The 21,784-nt window shown below is 49.6% G+C and overlaps 1 protein-coding gene across 1 annotated transcript; it reads right to left on the bottom strand.

Annotated features, from left to right (window-relative positions):
* Window positions 1–5,458: 5,458 nt before the first annotated feature.
* JOSD2 (Josephin domain containing 2) lies at window positions 5,459–19,274 on the bottom strand. The gene is made up of 5 exons (XM_077313981.1): window positions 18,910–19,274; window positions 14,397–14,583; window positions 10,490–10,615; window positions 9,077–9,271; window positions 5,459–6,994 (listed from the first exon to the last, which is right to left on the bottom strand). The coding sequence occupies exons 2-5, from the start codon at window positions 14,537–14,539 to the stop codon at window positions 6,892–6,894; spliced, it is 567 nt and encodes a 188-aa protein (XP_077170096.1). The 5' UTR covers window positions 14,540–14,583; window positions 18,910–19,274; the 3' UTR covers window positions 5,459–6,891.
* Between the last annotated feature and the right edge of the window lie 2,510 nt (window positions 19,275–21,784).

The following is a 21,784-nucleotide window of genomic DNA, read 5'->3' on the forward strand; positions in this document are numbered from 1 at the left end:
CGGCTTTGGCACCAGCTGAGGGAGTGTTGAGTGGCAGATGGGACGGTGCCATTGAGAGACGCCAACAGCTGCGGGGAACACAAGTGCTTGTCACAAGCCGCCTGGGCAAGAGCATCTGCACGGGACGGAGACTCACCGGGGGTGGGAGGAGGGGGAAGCAAACCTCATGGAGATGGCAGAGATAAGATGACGACTGATGGCCACCATTCCCTCTTGTGCATCTTGTATGCTGAGAAGCTACCCATGTTTCCCTTTCTCTCCTAGGCCAGAGAATCATGATGGGGCTATTATTTTAAGAACTATGGGATGCAAACATTTTTTTTTTTGCTGAGTCTCACTTAGTCCTCCTCACTACAGCCCGCATCCCACATGGTTTTCTGCACGCTGGTCCCATGATCCCCAGCATAACCCTTTTTGGTGCCTACTCCTGACCTTTCCTCCCATTTTCACCCACAGCAAAGCTGGTGGGATCCAGCCCATGGGGGAGAGCAGGATTCAGGGAGAGGAGAGACTCCAGCAGGTCTAATGACTCAGAGCCAGGCAGCTCCCCCAGGGGAAACGCATCTCTGTAGCCTCTATAGTCATAATCCCCAGGGATCTCCAGCACCCAACTGGAGGTTGGCAACTCTAGGCCATGCCCAGGCTTCCATACCCATAATAGGAAGTGAAGCAGATCTTATGCAAGAGACCAAGTTGTTCCCCCTCACCTGCTCATGTCTCTTGAGCATGTCGCAGCCATGTCAAACATTTAAAGCCAATGGGAACGTGTGTGTGTGTCATACTCTGACTTTAAAATGTAAGGGTGCTTCATTTATAGCTTTGCCTAGTGTTGTGACCCAACTCAGACAAGGAGTATGAGGCTAGCTTCAATGAGGCTTACCAGCTGTCCTCTAGCCCCCTACCTCTTTTGGCTCCTTAAAATGAGTAATGAAAAGGCAGGAAGACTACTTCAGGAGATAATAAACAGGTCCACCACCACAGGGACCTTCTGAGATGGTTTGAAGGAGGTAGTGGTTTGCCATCTGTTGAAGAAGCCATCACTGGATCTGTGTGATCCAGCCAACTACCGCCCCATGTTCCATTTTGTGTTCCTGGGGAAGGTGGTTGACTAAGCAGCCATGAACCACTTGCTGGAGAAAACCAGTCCTTGACCCATTCCAGTCTGGCTTCCACTCTGGTCATGGGGTGGATGTGGCTCTCATTGTGCTGATGAATAATCTCTGGAGATAGCTGGACCAAGGCAGGTCAGCACTGCTTGTATTAGTAGATCTTATGGCAGAGTTTGACATGGTAGACCACGAGCTACTTGCTTGCCTTCTCGTCCTCATAGAGATATGGTGGCTATCACCCATCAGTGGGTTACCTCCTTCCTTTACAATCAAGGACAAAGTGTTGCAATTGGGGAGAATAAATCTCTGCCAACTTCAATGCAGAGTTCCACAGGGAGTGGTTCTCTTCCCAACATTATTCAACATCTTCATACGTCTTCTTGACTCCTCACTCACCACTATGTGGCCCACCACTCCATCCTGAGGCATACATACGAGGAAGGGAAGCCAGAAGGCAAGACGCTGGTTGAGACGAAACAAGGTGAAGGTTCGTCAGTCCAAGCTCTACATGGAAACATCAATGTCTTCTTTCCCATAACGTCCCATGAGGAGCAAGAAGCCAGAGCAGCGTGCTTTGGGACAAACCTGAGAGCCCCTTCACCAACTCATAAAAGTGCAGCGTCAGCATGCCAGCATCCCGCCTTACCTGTGTCACAGGGCCCTGACGAGTTAACGCAGCAGGACGCTAGTTGCAGGGGACTAAGTCAGTCTCCCCAGTGGCTCCTTTAAGACGAACAAAGTTTAATTCTGAGTACAAAGTTCTGTGTCAATGAAGGCTGAAGGTACAAACCGTCCTACACACAAGACACCGAAACAGAAGGCTGAAGGACTTTTGCTTCATATGAGGAGGAGGGCTCTGCTTCTTCCACATGCAGTCGTTATCACATTCAGATCCCCACTCTGCCATGGAAGTTTCCTGGTTAACCCTTAGGCTAGTTCAGGGGTGGGCAAACTGTGACCCTCCAGAGGTCCATGGACTACAATTCCCACAAGCCCCTGCCAGCGAATGCCCACCCCTGGGCTAGTAGCTCTCAGTCAGCCAGGCTTACCCCACACGTGGTGGTTGTGAGGCTAATGTGCTAAAACTGTAATGGTTGTCGCATGTTCTCTTCCACCTGTTTCTGAAGATTTGAACCCACCATCGAAACATGCGGAAACTAACCCATCTCTCTGCTGCTTCCTAGCGTCCCAAGGAGACACTGCAGAGATCAGCAGGATGCAGGAATATTTGGGTGGGCAGCCAGGCTGGTCTGAACCAGCAGAACAAAATGTAAGTCCTTTAAGAGCAACAAAGTTTAATTCTGGGTCTAAGCTTTTGTGTAAAGGCTTATAGTCCAAACTACACTTTGTTGGTCTTAAGAAGAAGAAGACGAAGAGTTGGTTCTTATATGCCGCTTTTCCCTACCCGAAGGAGGCTCAAAGCGGCTTACAGTCGCCTTCCCTTTCCGCTCCCCACAACAGACACCCTGTGGGGTGGGTGAGAGTGAGAGAGCCCTGATATTCCTGCTCGGTCAGAACAGTTTTATCAGTGCAGTTTTATCAGTGCAGTTTTATCAGAGCCCAAGGACACCCAGCTGGCTGCATGTGGGGGAGTGGGGAATCGAACCCGGCATGCCAGATTAGAAGTCCGCACTCCTAACCACTACGCTAAACTGGCTCTCATTAAGGGGGCCCCTGGACTCAAGCTTTGTCCTATTTTGGTTTGGAGCACATGAGGGGGAGGGCGTATTTTCTGAATAGGCTACGTTTTCACCCCAAGCACCAAATGACTGCAACATTTACTCCAAGGGTGCTGGAGCAGCATCATCAAAAGACAGGAGAAAACAATGGCTTCTTTTTCCTGACACGCTGAGAGCAAGCAAGGCCTCCATGGCTCAACCAGTGCCTCAGAGGAGGCCTCAGTCTCTTGGGGACTCCAGCTCTGGAGGATGAGCAAAATAGTCTGGCGTGTGGCTGCTTGACACCGTTGACGGGGTTTGTCAACCTCTGCGGCAGCCTGAACTCTTCCATCCCTGCAATGACGGATGGATTTTATTAGGTGCATGCTGTTTTTCAAGGAATTTGTGGTACAGCTTTTAGACTCGGCTTCAAACCCCCAGTGTGCCATGGAAGCCCACTCGGTGACACTGGGCCAGTCGCCCGCTCTCAGAAACAGGGAAGATGCGGTGAGAATTAAATGGGAGGAGAAGAGACCAGTATTCTAATCTAATCTGGGCCCGCATGAAGGAGAAAAGCAGGGTGCAGGGAACAAAGAGTCACAAACCTTGGAGGCCAGCGCTTCCCTCAGCTGCAGGCCATTGAGAAAACCCAGTGGCTGGATTTGAAATGGAGGGCTGTGACAGCTGGCTCCCACTCTGCCAGCAACTGGGACGGCCAATCCTGGGTTCTGCTATAAAGCATACTTAGTGAGCCTGCATGGTTTAATGGTTAAAAGTGGAGGCCCTTGATATGGAAAACTGGGTTTAATTCCACACTCCTCCACATACAGCCAGCGGAGTGACCTGAGGCTAGCCACAGTTCTTTTGGGGCTGTACTTGCAGGGCAGTTCTGTTAGAGCTCTCTTAGCCTCACATATCTCACAGGGTGTCTGTTGTGAGGAGAGGAAGGGAAAGGTGTTTGTAAGCTGCTTTGTACCTCCTGGCAATGAAAAGGGGCTCCTTCAGGTAGAGAAAAGCAGGATATAAAAAAATAGCTCTTCTTCTAGTGAACTTGGGCCCACCCTAGTGTTTCACCTACCTTACAGGGCTGTTGTGATAAACCAGAGGGTAACTGTACACCACCCTAAGCTCTTAAAGGGACTGGCAGGACTAAATCTACTAGATAGATAGGGATAATCTTGGGATCCTATTATGACAGCATCACAAGGAGAATCAAAACTGTAAGATATTCCCTCCACATTCCAGCACAGCCTTACAAGCTCTTCTGTCACTGAACTCCCCCTTTTACACACCAATCCTATGCAAAGTCAGGCGTGCGGGAGCCATTTCAAAGGCCCAAGGGACGCACAACTCTGCCCAGCTCCAGGTTATAAATTTAAACTGGACTACAAAGGCAAGGCATGTGCCATAAAATACAAGGCAGCAGAAGTTGCGCTGGGGGAACAAATTAATGTATATTTTTAAGAAGACATTCAGCTCTGGGAGGATGTCAAATCAATGGATCCTAAATACCGGTTACTTTACGGCGCTTCTTGTCTGGCTGAGGCTGTTCCTCTGTCTCAGGAGGGTTGGAGGAGGAAGAGAGACTGGCAGGAAAAGGAAAGGTCGCAGGTCGGCTCTGGAAGAAAAGCCAAACTCAGCCCACTGACCAAGGTTGCAATCCCACTGTGTTGCTCCCAAGGACAAGCTCGCCAGCACCTTGGGCCCCTTCTCCCCAGTCGGCAAAACAGGAGAAACTGGCTGTGCAGCCCTTGGGAGAAGGCCCAGAGCCTTTGGGTGAGGGAAAGCACCATCCCTTTGGCCTGCGGGGAGGTTCTGTGCACAGCCAGCTGGGTGTCGAGGTTAAAGTGCAGAACTAGGATCAGAGAGACCAGGGTTCAAACCCCTATGCAGGGGTGGTCAAACTGTGGCTCACCAGATGTCCATGGACTACAATTCCCTTGAGCCCCTGCCAGCACATGCTGGCAGGGGCTCATGGGAATTGTAGTCTATGGACACCTGGAGAGCCACAGTTTGGCCGCCCCTGCCCTATGGGTACCCTGAAGCTTTCTGGGGGACCTCAGGTCCCTCAGTCTCCCCCTCAGACTCACTTGTTTTACTGCATTGTTGTAAGGAGGAAAATGGTGGACAGAAGGCCAATGAGTCCTCCGTTAACTCCTTGGAGGAAGGGTGGAATGGAAATGTACTGAAAAGATTAATCTGAGACAAGGCCAGCAGGAACATTCATCCATTTGGCCCAGCCCAATCCTTTGTACATAGACATTTACACAGTGCAATCCTGAACAGAGGAATACAGGGATGCCAGCCTCAAGGTGGGGCCGGGGGATCCCCTGGAATTACAGCCCATCTCCAGGCAGCAGAGAGTAGAGAAATTAGCTGCTTAAAAAATGGACTGTATAGAATTATACCCCCTTCCCCAAACCGTGCCCTCTGCAGGCTCCACTCCCAAAATCTCCAGGAGCTGGCAACCCTAGAGGAATATCCTAAGACAACTGAGGCCAATGGCCATTCTGCTTCACTACCCACCTGGTCCTCCCCAGTGCCTCACACCTGTCCTAATGCACCCTCAAACCCCTGCCCAACTTAAGTCACATTTACCCTGCCTGCTCTCTAGGCTCCTCAGAAAATAGGCTTCCAGGGGAACATACCCCCAACCCCCAAACCCAGTACAAGTACCACATGACAACGAGCCACAAAACACTGGCACACATTTTATTTGGTTTTGCATTTCAGCTTTGCAAAGAGTTTCAAGGTTGGGTTGCGTTTTTTTCCAGGAGGGGTGGCGGCATACAGGGGGGTACGCAGGCAGCCAAAAGATACAGAAATGGTAGGCCGGGGGTGCGGAGCTGAGCACTGCACCCAAAAAACACTGCCTGGCCACCCTACAGAATCCCTGGGCCAGTCTCCATGCCGGTTTGGGGCTTTTCACAAGATACCACCCCACCTGTTTCCATGAGCTCCCTCATGAGGGCTTGAATCTTGCTTTTCCTTGGGGGGCAGGGAGCAGAGTTGCAGAGTCTCCTGTTTATATGGTTCCCAAGAGTAACCCACTGGTTTTTAACCCTTTGAGAGCATTTATCATTTACAAAAAAGATGGAACTTTTCTCCGCAAAAGCTTTGCCGGTTGGGTTTTCATGACCTGGCTACTAATGTCGGGGTTAGGGTCTATGGACTTGAGTTCCACTTCCTGGAGACAAGCTCAGTCATTCAGCCCCCTCTCCATGACCCTACTGACCCTGTACCTCAAGCTAGCACCTCATCAGCCGGCTTCCTCCCTCCCAATCCTCCAATAGAAAAGCATCTCCCTTCCCCACTCCTCCTCTTGATCCCATTTTCTGTGCAGTCAGCCCCAGAACATTCCTTGCAAGTGCCATTTTGAGTGGCGGGGACATCTAGAAACGTACATCTTGATTCACGTGTTGATCTCGCTCCCCCCACAGCATCCTCTCACCTGGACTGCTCAAGCGCCATCCACCACTTCAAACCCCAAAACGCCTGGCCAACTCATAGCGTTCCAGCATTCCCCCCCGACTTGTTCAGACCGGCCTCTCTCAAAAACACTGAACAGAGCAGGCAGCAGGTTCAGGGCAAACAAAAATAAAACAATAAAGGAAGGTGGCTCGTGCTGAGACCGTGGGATTTTCATGCATAGCAAAAACAGCTTTTGCAAAAATATACCAAGAAGAAGAGGTCTTCCGGGAATGACTGTCTGTAACCCCTCCAAACACAAGCTCTGCTTTCAGACACACTCTGGGCATCAGCTGATCGCCCCCATGCCCTGCTTGCAAATCCTCTCTCTCAAAGTCACCATTGGAAGACCCAGCAGGGCTATTCTTGTAGCCTAATTCACTGTGCCAGGAGCAGACCCTCCACCATTTTGTACTGCAGCCTTTATTCCGTACCATCCCAGGACAGGCCTTTTAAAAGCGTGGGAAAGCTGGGGGGAGGGGGGAGGCCCTTATATCCTGGAGGAGAGGGGAGACGGATTTCAAGAAGGCAGCTCCAAGAGCGGCAGTGTAACAGGAGGGCACCGCCCCCTCCTCCCCACGTCACATGCAGCCATCGTCAGGAGAGGGGTGCAGCAGACGGCTCTGGGTGCGGACGGGTTTCTTTGGTGCCAAGGTTCACTTGACCGCGCTCAGCCAGCTCCCGGCTTCTTCTGCCTCATGGGGCACGACCAGCAGCAGTTCGCAGGGACCCTGAGAAAGCACTTCTTGGAGGAATAACCTATGAGGGGAAACAAACAGGGTTAGGGAACAGCACCCCCTCAAAGCAGAGGTAGTCCTAGAGGACACATGAAGGTGACTTCTACTAAGTCACACCACTGGCCTATCTGGGTCAGTATTGTCTACTCTGAAGGACTGTGACTCTCCAGGGTTTTGCATCCCCTATGACCCAATCCTTTTAACTGGAGATGAGGGGAACTGAACCGGAAACTTAATGCATGGAAAGGAGATGCTGTAACACCGAGCCACAGCCTCATTCCTGGCTGCTTTCCCAAATAACTACAACTGTACTTTCCCTGTGGGCAGCAGGAAAATCCAGTTGCAAACGGCTAATCTAGCGCAGGGTTAGTCAAACTGCGGCCCTCCAGATGTCCATGGACTACAATTCCCAGAAGCCTCTGCCAGCAAATGCTGGCTGGGGCTTCTGGGAATTGTAGTCTGTGGACATCTGGAGGGCCGCAGTTTGACTACCCCTGCTCTAGCGCTTTGAGAGGGCAAGCCCCCCCAGAGCACCACACTGTATTCTCAGCATTCGAGGACCTTCACGGAGAGACTTCAATCTTAGAAGCATGGAGTTGGAAGGGACCTCCAGGTCATCTAGTCCAGTGGTCCCCAACCTTTTTATCACCAGGGACCACTCAACACCGGGGACCACTCACCGCCTTTTACTGAGGCCTGGTGGGGGGGGGGTAGGTTACTTCTCTACTCTCAACCACTGCCCTAATGTTCTCTGATCGCTATGGTAATGTTTAAACATCCCTTCAAAATAAGATAGACATGCCACAACAATGAAGTGTGTTGTAAAGGGCTGGGGAGGATGAAAGGGCCGGGGGGGGGGGGGGGAGAAGGTGTCCTTTGGGGCCCACCTCCAATTAGTCGAAGGACCACATGAGGTCCGCGGCCCACAGGTTGGGGATCGCTAATCTAGTCCAACCCCCTGCACAATGCAGGAACTCACAAATACCTGCCCACCCACAGTGACCCCAATTTCATGGCCAAGCGATCCCCCTCCCCCACCAAAAACCTCCAGAATCCAGCCTGGCCTGGAGGAGATTCACCTCCCATCCCATAGTTGCAATCAGAAATCCCTTGGGTGGGCAAGGAAGGGCTACATGAGACAGACACTGGCACATCCCTTCCTGCCCACCCACTCGCCATCTGCCTAGGTTCATAAAAATCAGCATTTCTGTCAGATGACTATCTAAGGTAAAGGTAAAGGTATCCCCTGTGCAAGCACCAAGTCATGTCTGACCCTTGGGGTGACGCCCTCTAGCGTTTTCATGGCAGACTCAATACGGGGCGGTTTGCCAGTGCCTTCCCCAGTCATTACCGTTTACCCCCCAGCAAGCTGGGTACTCATTTGACCGACCTCGGAAGGATGGAAGGCTGAGTCAACCTTGAGCCGGCTGCTGGGATTGAACTCCCAGCCTCATGGGCAGAGCTTTCAGACTGCATGCCTGCTGCCTTACCACTCTGTGCCACAAGAGGCTCATGAGGCCACTATCTAGCCTCTGCTTAAAAACTTCCAAAGAAGGAGAACTCACCACCTCCTGAGGAAGTCTGTTCCACTGAGGAAATTTTTCAGAGTGGTTCAGCAGTGGAGTTGTCTGCCGAAGGAGATGGTGAGCTCCCTCTCACAAAAGTTGGCCTTGTGACAAACAACTTCCCACCCTCACATGGCTCTTGATGTATTTTTTTAAATGAAAGCTCCCAGTGGGTTGCCTGGACATGCAGAGGGGCCAGTGCTTCCCCTGTCCATCCCTTCCCCTCTTGCAGCCATGGTGGGAGAGGGAGGCTGAGACTCCCAGCGCCATCCTGAGCAGTCTTCATAGCTCACCAACAACAATAGCGTTAGTGTAGGATTGCGTGGTTCCAAAGCTCCTGGACTCTACTCCTTAACATTCCTTCCAGCTATGCTACCTGGATTTCATCCAGCATAACCATCAAATGCACCCTTGGGCAGAGAGTGCATGACAGAGACCCAGCATATCCCTGAGAAGGCTTCACTCTGTCGTCCCCCCCTTTTCCCTTCATTTATCCGGGGAGGACAGAGGAGCCTAAATGGCTGCCATTCCATCAGTACCTGAGCTCAGCTTCCCCGCCTATCGGAACGGGAGCCTTTAATTTGGAATCGAGGTTGTAGTAGGTGCCATCGAGCTGACGGACAGCGATCCAGTGCCGGCGCCTCATGGGAAGAGACAGGAAGCCCAAGGAGACGTTGGACGGGACGTTGACGATGAAGCCAAGAACCCCTTCCAGGGACAGCTGTTCCAGCGGCCTGTGGCACAGAGAGAGACACTGGACACGGCAACGGTTCTGGAGAGAGTCCTGCTCCTGGGCAAAACCAGCCAGGAAAGCCCGACCCCATCACATCCCAGAAGCTAAGCAGGGTTGACCCTGGCGAGAACTGGGATGGGAGACCTTGGAGGATTTGGATGGCAGTTCCTCCAAGAAACACTAGGGGTCATGACGAGGAGGCAGGAAATGGCCAATGACGTTAGAACGCCCCTTGTCCAGCACCAGCAAGAATCTCCTGGCTAAATCGATAACCATCCTGCTAAAGCTAAGCGAGTCTCAGCCTGGTCAGGAACTGGTTGGGAGCTCCACACTGACATAAGTCATTCTAAGCCTTCTGCATACCTGGAAGTCTGCATGACTGGATCCCCATCATAAAAGATGCCTCTCCATTGCTGGCTGCCCCCAGACACAGGCTTGCCAGAGGGATTCTATATCTGTACAGCCAGCACGGAACTGTACTTAAAGTGTTCTGCATGGAAGCTCACCAGGCAATTTTGGGCCGGTCACGGTCTTTTAGCCTAACCTACCTCACAAGGTTGTTGTGGTGATGGTAAGTTGGAAGAGAGGAGAATGACAGGATAAGCCTCTTTGGGTCCCAGTTAGTGAAAACAGCGAGATCGACATTATTAAGAACACTAGATTTAAGGCCCACTGTAGCCCAAATACAGCGGGCGCTAGTAGGCAGGTGGCTGGTTGCGGGAGCCCCCCCCCTCGAGGCCCCGGCTTCATCCCGGCGAAAGGAGCAGGCCCGCCACGTCACAGACCCGGCGGGGCTGCTCCTTTCCCCGGGACAAAGCCTCCCCCCCCCCGAGGTCCTGGCTTCTGGGCAGCAAAAGGAGCAGGCCCGCTGTGTCAGCCTTTCGCCACACAGAAACCTTTTCCCCAACCTCCCCCCCAATGTCCTGGCTTTGCTGCCGGGAAAGGAGCAGGGCCGCCGCGACGAAGACACGGCGGCAAAGGCTCTTCCCCCAGCCACCTCACCTCCCAGACTGACACTCGGATTAGCCCCTTCGAGTTTTTATCCGGACTCACCCCGCCCCTTTCTCCTCCCACATTGCCCTTAGCGCTTTATTACTACCGCTTCCGCGGAGCAGTTTACAGATGGCAAAGCTCATAATTCATTCCTGAATCAGTTTAAAAAACAAGGCTCGTACCTTCTGGATGCCTGGGCCTTCCCGCTCCTCCACCTGCAACTCACCTGCGTTTGTCCCACCAGACGGCGACCAGCCCCACGCTCTGCAGGGCTGCCATGATGACGTTGACGTCATAGTTCCCCGTCCCCAGAAAGCTGCGGTGGGGATTCCACCTTGCGTCTGGCGCCAGCCTGTTAGGAGAAGGAAGAAAGGGACCCAACTGCATGAAGAAACCTCTCAACTCCACTTACCCCACAAGGCGGTTGTCGCAGGGCCAACTTGGAGGAGGGGAAGAATGAAAATGCTTTGTGTCTCCCCCCCCCCGGGGGGGGGGCTTATAAATATATCTAAACAACTAATAACGACATTCTAAGAGCTGTTTTTTTTATATCCCACCTTTTATTACCAGAAGTCTCAAAGCAGACACCCTGTGTGAGACTGTGAGCTCTGAGAGAACAGTCACTGGACCAAGGCCACTCAACAGGCCTTATGCATCCTAAAGCACCTTACAATCACCTTCCCTTCCTCTCCCCACCACAGGCATCTTGTGGGGTAGGTGAGGCCTGGAGAACCCTGAGAGAACTGTGACTGGCCCAAGGTCACCCAGCTGGCTGCACACGGAGGAAGAGTGGGGAATGAAACCTGGTTCCCCAGATTAGAGGCCGCTGATCTTAACCACTAGCCCAAGCTAGCTCTTTGATCCCCCTTTTCCTCCAGGGAGCTCAGGCCCGAGTTTATCCCTGCCCACCACCCAGTTGTGAGAGATCACACTGAAAGCATAGGATTGGTTCAAGGTCACTCAGAGGCTTATTGATGAAGGAAGGGCATGAACCCACAGGCCAGGCTCAGTGGCAGAGCATCTGCTTGGCGCACAGAAGGTCCCAGGTTTGAGTGCTGGCCTCTTCAGTCCAAGTAGTGGTCATTTGTGAAAGGCCCCCATCTCAAACCCTGGAGAGATGCTGCCAGCCAGAACAGGCAACACTGACCTTGAGAGGGAAAGGTCTGTCTCAGTATCATCTTTTTATTCCTCCGCAGAGACCTGCGCCCAGACCTTTCTCGGAACGCAGCATCTTCCCGAAGTTTCGCGTTCAGCTTTCTCAAGGGACAAACCTGACGAGCGCGGAGATGGTTCGTTCGCAGGTCTCATGAGAGTACAGCTTTTTACAGACAGGAAAAGAGGAATTCCCAGTCCTTAAAACAAAGACGTAAATCTTCTAAAGTGTAGCCATTTCGAAGTGGAATAAGCCTCATTCATTTAATTGTGCACAATGTCCAAGTTTCTCCCTTGAGAAAGCTGAATGCGAGACGCCGGGAAGAGTGCTGATTATGCCATATACTCTAAACGCTACATATTGTATCACTTGTTTTTGGATGTTTGTGATAAAACTCTGATAAAGAGGAAGTGTTTTCTATTATTTAGAATGCTGCCCTTTAAATGGTAATCTTTGTTTGTACGATTTTTGAGTTTCCCTGTTGTCTCCTTATTGTTTGGCTTTGCCTGTTTCAGTACAGATACCCCACAGTGGCTCTCGGGTATTACGCCACAAAGTGTTGCCTTTGAAATGGATCAATGGTTTAAAAAAATGCAGCCCTTTTTGTGTACAAACCTCTCCTAGTTCTTCCCACCCAGAGAATCAGTGGGCCACTGAGGAGATCTTAGAAGATTGTTGTTAGGTCAGGATTTCATGGTGTAGTGCAGGGGTAGTCAAACTGTGGCCCTCCAGATGTCCATGGACTCCAATTCCCAGGAGCCCCTGCCAGCGTTCGCTGGCAGGGGCTCATGGGAATTGTAGTCCATGGACATCTGGAGGGCCGCAGTTCGACTACCCCTGGTGTAGTGGTTTGATACCTCACTCCCCTGCATGCAGCTAGCCTGGGTGACCTTGGGCCAATCACAGTTCGCTTAGAGCTGTTCTCACAGAGCAATTATCTCAGAGGTCTCTCAGCCCCACCTACCTCCCAGGTGTCTTTTGTGGAGTGAGGAAAGGAAAGGTGTTCATAAGTTGTTTTGGGTACTGATAAGCAGGATATAAGAAATCAGCTCCCCAGCTCTTCTAAGTGAACGGTGGCCACCAGAACAGTGGCACAGGCTGTAGTTTAGGCACCTAAATGCCTTGGCCTGTTCCAGTGAGGTGGTTGTTGAATGCCAGATATCATCAGAGCTGTGCCAATTAAAATGGGTGTGCCACCCTGGTGGTTTTGAACAAATGAATAAAACAGAACAAAAGAACTAATGTGCGTTCAAAGGGCTGGAAACAGGAAGGCCCATCTCAAACAAGACATTTTAGGATGGGCCCATCCCAAGTGTGCATTATCAAGGGGGCAGGATGAGTGCCTTTCCACAATGCAAGAAGGCTCCTGGCCGGCTTCATGATAAGAGTGGCACGTGGCAAGGAGCAGCAGGTACAAGCTCAGCAGGAAATGAGTGTGGCGTTCAGCCGGTCACTTTAACATAACCAGTTTAAGGCTGACGGGCGGGTTCTGTCAAGGCGTACAGTACTGAAAAGTCTTGTAGAGGAGTTCGCAAAAAGGGGCGTGGAGGGAGGGCTGTCGGACCAAGGCTGTCCACGGCCCTGTATAATTGCTCATTTCTCTTTGGCAGGTCAACCACAGACACCCAAATCGGGATTGCCTCACCTTTCCATTTTGTATTTTTTAAGCCACCATGCCAAGATGGAACAGCCCAGGTCCCAGCCCTCATGATCGTGGGGACAGATAAAGGTTAAAGGAAGCACAGACGTCTTTCAGGTCAACTGAAACCTACATGGAAACCACAATGCAGGCGGTCCGGAATCCTCCTCTTCCTACCACACACCCAGTCCAGCAGGAACCAGCCAGCAAGGAGTGAACTACCTGTAGGTGGGCAAATTAGTTGGCCTGCTCTTGCACACAGTCTGCTTTCACAGTGCAGCCTGATGTAGGATGTGAGTTCAAAACTCCGGCCACCAATCAAATCCCAGCTCTCCTTTCTGCTACCCCTCCTTTTCTAAGCCTAACCTACCTCTCAGAGTTATTGTGATGTTAAAACGGAGGAGAGGAGAGTGAGCTGAGCTGCTTTGAGTCCCCACTGGGGAGAAAAAAGGGCTGGAAACAAAGTGAACAAATCAGTTTTGCAAACTCCAAAACACGGAGGTTCAGATTATAGCATCCGGATTCATGTCTCTTTATATCATAGTTGTTCTACTGGCATTAACATGATTGCACAGTTCGTTTTCAGCCAAGACGGTAGACCTTTACATTAAAAAAAAACATTTATTTATTTCTAGTCTGCCTTTCTCACGTGGACTCAAGGCGGATTGCATAGAGTGACTCAGTGCAGTCAGCAGGATTAGGGATATAGAATAAATCAGAAATCTAAAAACAGAATTGAAACAAAGCATTAAGCCTTCGTGGGATACATTAAATCGGGGTAGTCAAACTGCGGCCCTCCAGATGTCCATGGACTACAATTCCCATGAGCCCCTGCCAGCAAACGCTGGCAGGGGCTCCTGGGAATTGTAGTCCATGGACATCTGGAAAGCTGCAGTTTGACTACCCCTGCATTAAATGATGCAAAAACTCCAGCGTTGGATCCTAGTTTCAGCAAGCTAGTATCGACCACAGTCCTTAATTTATTTAAGTAATTTTGTGAATCATTTACTCTATTTCTTTTGTACCAAGAACTGGTGCTGCTCATGAAACAGAGCAATTTAAACAGCTTGAAAGGCAAGGGGGGCTCACAAGCAATAGAGATGCAAAGACCAAGAGGAAAGAAAAAGACTTCTTCCCTTGAAGATTGCTTTTCAGTTTTACTGATGGGAAAACTGGGGCATTTGGGGAGCACTGGGGGAAAAGACCCCTGCCACATTCCCCCTCCTGAGTGAAATGCTAGTGAAGACAAAGGGAAAACATGGTACATTTGGAAGTGCCCTAAAAATACTGTACAAAGAGATACACAAGAGAAACCGAGCACAGGAGGCTCCTGTTCCACACCTCTTGCAGATCTCATCAGCTGCCTCTTGGGTGAAGAGTCGCTCCTGGAGGACGTTATTGAGGGCATGGACGGCACACAGTTCCAAGCGCTGCCGCTCATGGTAAAGTCCAGATCCCTCACTTCGCCCTGAGCTCCCCGACATCGTGTCCACGCAGGCGGCAAAGTTTCTCCTCCATGAGGTCACCCCTGGAAAGAAAACCCATGCGTCATTAGATGGAAAAAATTGACAATCTTCCCCTGGTATCATTTTCCATTGGTATCTGAAGTACAGCCGGAAGCAATAAAACTTGCCTCAACCAGGAGGATTGGGGCTGTGGCCCCGGCCTGCTGGAACGCTCTGCCAAATGAGATCAGAGCCCTGCGGGACGTTAAGTTGTTATGTAGGGCTTGCAAGACAGAGTTGTTCCGCTTGGCCTATGGCTGAGGCAGGCAGGAGCCTTACAATTGCTGTTTTCACTAACCAAGAATCTACCCAATGAGACCATCTCAGAAATGTTATATATGCTCCTTCTTCTGCCCTGGAACAGGCTGAAGGATGCAGCAAATGACCATATTAGTATTTTATAATTTTAATGTTTTAACAATTTTATTCATGTGTGTAGCTGTGCTGGTCTGAAGTAACACAACAAAATTTGAGTTCAATGGCACTTTTAAGACCGACAAAGATTTATTCAAGGACCCAAAGGACTGATTTGCTTTTCTAGCAATGAATTATCATACTGCATATTTGGATGTTGTCATGCTGTTTACTAATTTGCTACTTATCTACTTTCTCCTTATATCGGTACTCTTGTGATCCCTGTTCCATTGTCTGAGGACGTGTGCGTACACTCAGACTCATGCCTTGAATAAATTTCTGCTGATCTTAAAGGTGCCATTGGACTTACTTTTTGTTATCAATGATGATGTATTTTTTATTTTAATCTGTACACCACCCTGAGCTATCAGGGAAGGGCAGCATAAAATAGAAAACAATAAATATAATAATAATAATAATACATGAGATTCAGCATGGTGGTGAGACTGTCAGGCGAAGGAGATTGGGGTTCAACTCCTCACTCGGCCACTGTCACGAGGGTAGGGAGAGGAGGGAGCAGTAGGCATGGTGCTCAGAGCTCCATGGAGAAAAGACAGTACAAAAGCCTAACCTGGCTTGCGATCTCATAGCAGTGAGTGTTTGCCAGGCTCCCTCACCTCTGTGGCTCCTAGCAACACACAGCTTGTCTAACTGTCCATTCCTCCAAGTATTCTTCTTCCCCCTCTCACTCCCCCTCCTTTGGCCACCTCTTTCACCCCTAATTCCTCTACACCCCTCTCCCTACCAGACCCTTGTCTGTCCAAGCACCTTCTGCATCCCTGCCTTCCTGTGTATTACTTCAAGCTCCCCTCTACAATTTCAGCAGCTCAGCCAATGACCATGGCTTCTGCTTCCCCCATCCTCCTCTGACACGGAGGAAGCCCAGCCCAGCCAATCACCGTCAGGACTTCTGTTCTCATTCCCAGAAGCTTTCTTCATCACCAACAACAAATTGGCCCTGAAGACTTTAACCCCCCCTCCGCTTACCACTGGATAACTCAAATATAGGGGAGAAAGGAGAAGGGAAAGAAGGAGGAATACAGAAGAAAATCAGAGTCCAGTAGCACCTTTAAGACCAAAGACTGGTCTTAAAGGTGCTCCTGGGCTCTGATTTTATTGTGCTACTTCAGACCAACACAGCTACCCATTTGAATACAGAATAAAGCATTCTACAGTGCCACAAGCAGGCCAATACAATCTTACTGGAATGAACTTTTTAAAGAGCCAGGCACTTACAGGTCACAGAGGGAAGCCACGTTAGTCTAGAAGGTGCCACTGGAAATCAGTTTTTATTTGGCAACACATCTGTTCCAGCACAAGCTTTTGTGAGTCAGAACTCACTGCACAGGTTACGTCCTTCAGCGAGGATTCACGGATCTGACGAAGTGAGCTCTGACTCATGAGCGCTTAACACTGGAATCGATTTTGTTAGTCTTTGAGATGCTGCCAGACTCCCTGTTTTACATTTACAGAAGGAACAGAGATTGTCATTTATGGTAAGGGCCCAAGAGTGGCAAAAATTCTAAGGCAGTACATGGTGAACGGGTATGAATTAACGGCCCAACCTTTTCAAGGCGGGCTGAAAACATGTCTTAGCGTTCTGCCCCACAGATTTCCCCCTACAACTCCACTTGTCATTTCAGAGCCACCAGCTTGTTCCTCTAACGCAGGGGTAGTCAAACTGCGGCCCTCCAGATGTCCACGGACTACAATTCCCAGAAGCCCCTGCCAGCAAATGCTGGCAGGGGATCCTGGGAATTGTAGTCCGTGGACATCTGGAGGGCCGCAGTTTGACTACCTCTGCTCTAACGTTTGAACAAACAAAGAATCAAAAAGCTGGGCATGTACTCGATGGGCGGTTGCTATTATTTCCCAAATACTATATATATGACTTCAGGGGTCCTATCCTGGATAGACCGATCTCGTCTGCTGACCCTCCTTAGCTTCCAAGATCTGAGAAGATTGGGCGATTCAGGATAGGACCCCTGAAGTGAAATAGAGCATGTGGATGTGGGACCTCCAAGGCAGTCCAGGGTCATGAGGTCTCTTGCCTTGAAAACCTTAAGGGGCCACCACAAGTCAGTTGTGACTTGAGACATTTCCCCACCCCCAGCTGAGGCCAGTTCCTCAAACAGGGCAGAAAATAAGAGAGCAAGGGAGGAGGAGGAGGGGAGAGAGTTGGGAGAACTCATTTTGTTACTGCTAAACACACCTAGAATCATAGAATAATAGAGTTGGAAGGGACCTCCTGGGTCATCTTGTCCAACTCCCTGCACTATGCAGGACACTCACATCCCAATCGCTCATCTACTGTAACCTGCCACCCCTTTGCATTCACAGAATCAGCCTCTCCGTCAGATGGCTATCTAGCCTCTGCTTAAAAATTTCCAAAGATGGAGAACCCACCACTTCCCAAGGAAGCCTGTTCCACTGAGAAATCACTCTGCCAGGAACTTCTTCTGGATGTTTAGATGGAATTTCTTTTGAATTAATTCCATCCCATTCGTTCTGGTCTGTCCCTCTGGGGCAAGAGAGAACAATTCTGCTCCATCCTCCATATGGCACCCTTTTAAATACTTGAAGATAGTTATCAGATCCCCTCTCAGTTGTTTCCTCTCCAGGCTAAACAGACCAAGCTCCCCCAACCTTTCTTCATATGTCTTGGTCTCCAAACCCCTTACCATCTTTGTTGCCCTCCTCTGGACACTCTCCAGTTTGTCTACATCCTTCTTCAACAGTGGTGCCCAAAACTGAACACAGTACTCCAAGTGAGGCTGAACCAGAGCAGAGTAAAGTGGTACCATCACCTCCTGTGATCTGGACACGATACTCCGTTTGATCCAGCCCAAAATTCCATTTGCCTTTTTAGCCACTGAGTCACACTGCTGACTCATGTTCAATGTATGGTCTACTAAGACTCCTAGATCCTTTTCGCACATGCTACTGCCAAGACAAGTCTCCCCCATCTTATATTGGTGTCTTTGGTTTTTCCTACCTAAATCCAGAACTTTAAATTTGTCCCTATTGAACTTCATTTTATTCAGTTTAGCCCACTTCTCGAGCCTATCAAGATCATCCTGTATTCTGTTGCTGTCTTCTGTTTTTTTTCCTACCCCTCCCAGTTTAGTATCATCTGTAAATTTAAAAAATACACACACCCTCTAATCCCTCATCTGAATCATTTATAAATATGTTGAACAACACAGGCCCCAGGACAGATCCTTGGGGCACTCCACTTGTCACTCTTCTCCAAGAAGATGCTGAACCATTAACAAGTTCCCTCTGGGTACGATTTGTCAACCAGTTATTGATCCACCTGTCAGAATTAGGATCCATAACGCATTTTACCAACTTGTCAACAAGAATATCATTTGCAATCTTATTAAAAGCTTCACTGAAATCCAGATAAACTATGTCCACAGCATTCCCCTGATCCAGCAAGGTAGCCACTTTCTCGAAAAAAGAGATAAGGTTGGTCTGACATGCCCTGCCTTAAAAACACCTGCCAGGAAATCTGGGAACGTGAAGGCAGCCACAAGCATCGCCCCTCCATGCCCCCAAAGTCACCAAGGGTCTTCTCCCAAAGAGACACGTCCAGGACTCCAGTTTCGACCTCCCACCAGGAAGCCTTCCCCGCAGGTCACCCGTCGCTGAGGTCCGGGGTGGGCTCCTGTCCGCAGGGGAAAGGGCTCTCTGTACATGCTCTACAGCACTGCTGTTCAGGAGAAGTTGCACATATCCCGTTGCTGGGCCACGGCATCGGAACCGGACCCCGGGTTCCCCCGAAAGCGCCTCGCCCCCGGTACTTACGCTGGACCTCTCCCTCCAACCAGCCAGCCTGGGGCAACACCCTACAGCCCTCGCCCGAGTTGGAGGGTGGAGAGGGAGGCAGGGAAGCCCGGAAGCAGCCGGCCCCTCCCGCTCCCTCAACTTACCTTACAAGACGCCGAAACTCCCCGACATGGCACTGCGCCCCCCACGCCTGCAACCCCCGCGCTTCAGGCCAGGCTGACTGTGCAGGGGAGCCGGGACTACGACGCCCGGCAAACACTAGGGGCGACGGGAGAACTCCACTTCCCAGCGTGCCTTGCGGGAGGGCCGGCCCAACAGGATTCCACCACGACTCTCCCTCGTGACGCGGAGAAGACTACAGTTCCCAGCATGCCGTGGAATACATTTTGACAAGGCTTTTTAAACGGGCTCTTTTCTTCTTCGGTTCAGGCGGCGCTGTGGGAGGTGTTTGCACAGCTCCGAAAAAGAAGGCTGGGGAGGCACATTGCCTGTTTCTTTGGGCGAAGCCCTTGGGCATGCTATTTACCCTTTGGTGCTTTTTATAGCTATGAAAAGGACTACCCCCCCCCCCCGGGAAAGCCACAAGAGCTGAAGTTGCCAGCGTGCTCAAAAGCTGCAATTGTAAAAACAAACACATAGTTTGAAGAAGTCTCTGACCAAGAGCGCTTGCACTCGAAAGTTCACGCCTTGAATAAATCTTTGTTGGTCTTAAAGGTGCCACTGGACTCTGATTTTATTGTGCTATTTCAGACCAACACGGCTGCTCGTTTGAATCAACCCTGGGTTTGTACCACACAAGGGCTCAGGCACAACTGCGTGGAAAAGTGTGTGTGTGTGTGTGGGGAGAGAGGTTGGATAGGGTTTGGGGGGGGGGGCTGAAACCCCAGGGCAGGGGTAGTCAAACTGCGGCCCTCCAGATGTCCATGGACTACAATTCCCAGGAGCCCCTGCCAGCGAATGCTGGCAGGGGCTCCTGGGAATTGTAGTCCATGGACATCTGGAGGGCCGCAGTTTGACTACCCCTGCCCAAGGGTCTTGGGGCATCTGAAAGAGCAAGCAATCTGTTCGGGCACAAGCGTTTCAGAAAGCGAGAGAAGGCGCACATCTGAAGTTTAGCAATGTGGAATAATTACCACATCAGTCTCTCTGTCGCCCAATCGCTAGCAACGTTTAGAACTGATTGCTTTTAAATGCCCTGCCTGACGCCTGGAGTGATGTGTTGCCTAATAGATGCAGTGTTTTGAATGAGCCCGATTACCAGAGTGATAGGTTCAATATTCCTGAAAGCATTTAACTCTAGCGCAGACTACATTTCGTTTTTCATTTTTTACTTAACACCTCATTTGCACACACCCCTCTCCCCAGGGTAGCTGCTTATAACATTGTTCTGCCCTCCTACATCTTATCATGCTGACAGCCTTGTGAGGTAGTACAAACTGAGTGAAAGGTTCAGGGTCACCTGGTGAGCTTCTTATGAACCTGATTCTCCTAGCTCTTAGGCTGCTATGTGGGAGGCGTGAGAAATGGAAGAATGTGGAAATTATGTCATCTTTGAGGAAGTGTCGCTGGCATTTTTGAGGTGCATTTTCTGTCCTGCACTTAACACATCTATTTTAATATGAGCAACTTGGTCAAAACACAGCTGTCTGTCTGGTCTCTGACAGACAAAAATCTACATTTACTAGCATGCTGAGTTTTATGTACATCTTCCCCTCCACGCACACCATTTAGCATCTATCCCAGAGCTAAAAGGAACTACAGTGTTGCCTTCTGGGCACAGAAGGAATTACAGTTGCCAACTTTGGTACAGAAATTATGTTGGGAATAGAACCTGAGGAGTGAACTGATTTCTGTTGCCTGGAGATCAAGACCCTTTTCCTTATATCATGCCCAACCAAACACACTGGGAATTTCTGAGGGCAATAAAAAGGTAAAGGTATCCCCTGTGCAAGCACCGGGTCATGTCTGACCCTTGGGGTGACGCCTTCTAGCGTTTTCATGGCAGACTTAATACGGGGTGGTTTGCCAGTGCCTTCCCCAGTCATTACCGTTTGAAGTTGGCAATTGTGCCAAGAACAGTAAGAATCTTGTTATACAATTTAAAAACATGTGACATAAAACCCTGATAACAATTGCTTCCAATATGGGCCATATAAATATTTAGAGAATGAAGGCTTCCACTAGTCCGAGATAAAATAAGATCTTTTCTCCAAGTACTACAGATCTGTGACCTTAAGACCCCGTATTTAATTAATTTAGAGTACTTACAGGCTGATTTCTATCTAGCAGCAACAACCCTGAGACAGCTGACAAGAAAACAGTTTAAAAAATCAATAATAATAAAAGACAGTAATAAAAAAATCAAGAAAAACATTAAGAACAACCACTGTGCATTAAAATAAACATAAAATTGTCAAAAAGTAACAATTGCTTTAAAATGCTTTAAAAAGTTAAATAAACAGCAAATAAACCCCAAAACAGCAAATCATCTATAAAAATGACCTTCAGCTGAGCTAGTAAAGCCATTCACAAAAATCCTAGGAGCTTAAAAATATGATATTTAGATCCTTAATAGTTTTGGAAGTCTTTTTGTTTACTCCACTCCTTCTCCCAACGAGCACAGAGTTCAAATTCTCACATACAGTAAAACATCTATCCATAAGGTTTGGTTAGATACCCAGCAGAAGGGGAAGGAGTAAATAAAGAAAGGCTGGAGGGAGTGAAACAACATCCAATCTAAAGTGAAGTCAGTTCATAAAATATAATTATAGAATGATAACATTGGAAGGGATCTCCAGGGTCATTTAGTCCAGCCCCTGCATAATGCAGGAACTCACAACTACTGCCCACCCACACTGACCCCAATTTCATGCTGAAGTTCACTACATATGTGAAATCCTGGACAGCAGCAGAGTAGAATAACAATAGGTTTTTATCAAACTGGATTCTCATCTGGTGATAAGAAGGTAGGGATGCTACTAACAAAAAATCAGTGGAAAAACCTTCACTGGCATTCCC

Source organism: Paroedura picta, chromosome 16 (genome assembly GCF_049243985.1).
Source record: "Paroedura picta isolate Pp20150507F chromosome 16, Ppicta_v3.0, whole genome shotgun sequence".
Taxonomy (NCBI): domain Eukaryota; kingdom Metazoa; phylum Chordata; class Lepidosauria; order Squamata; family Gekkonidae; genus Paroedura; species Paroedura picta.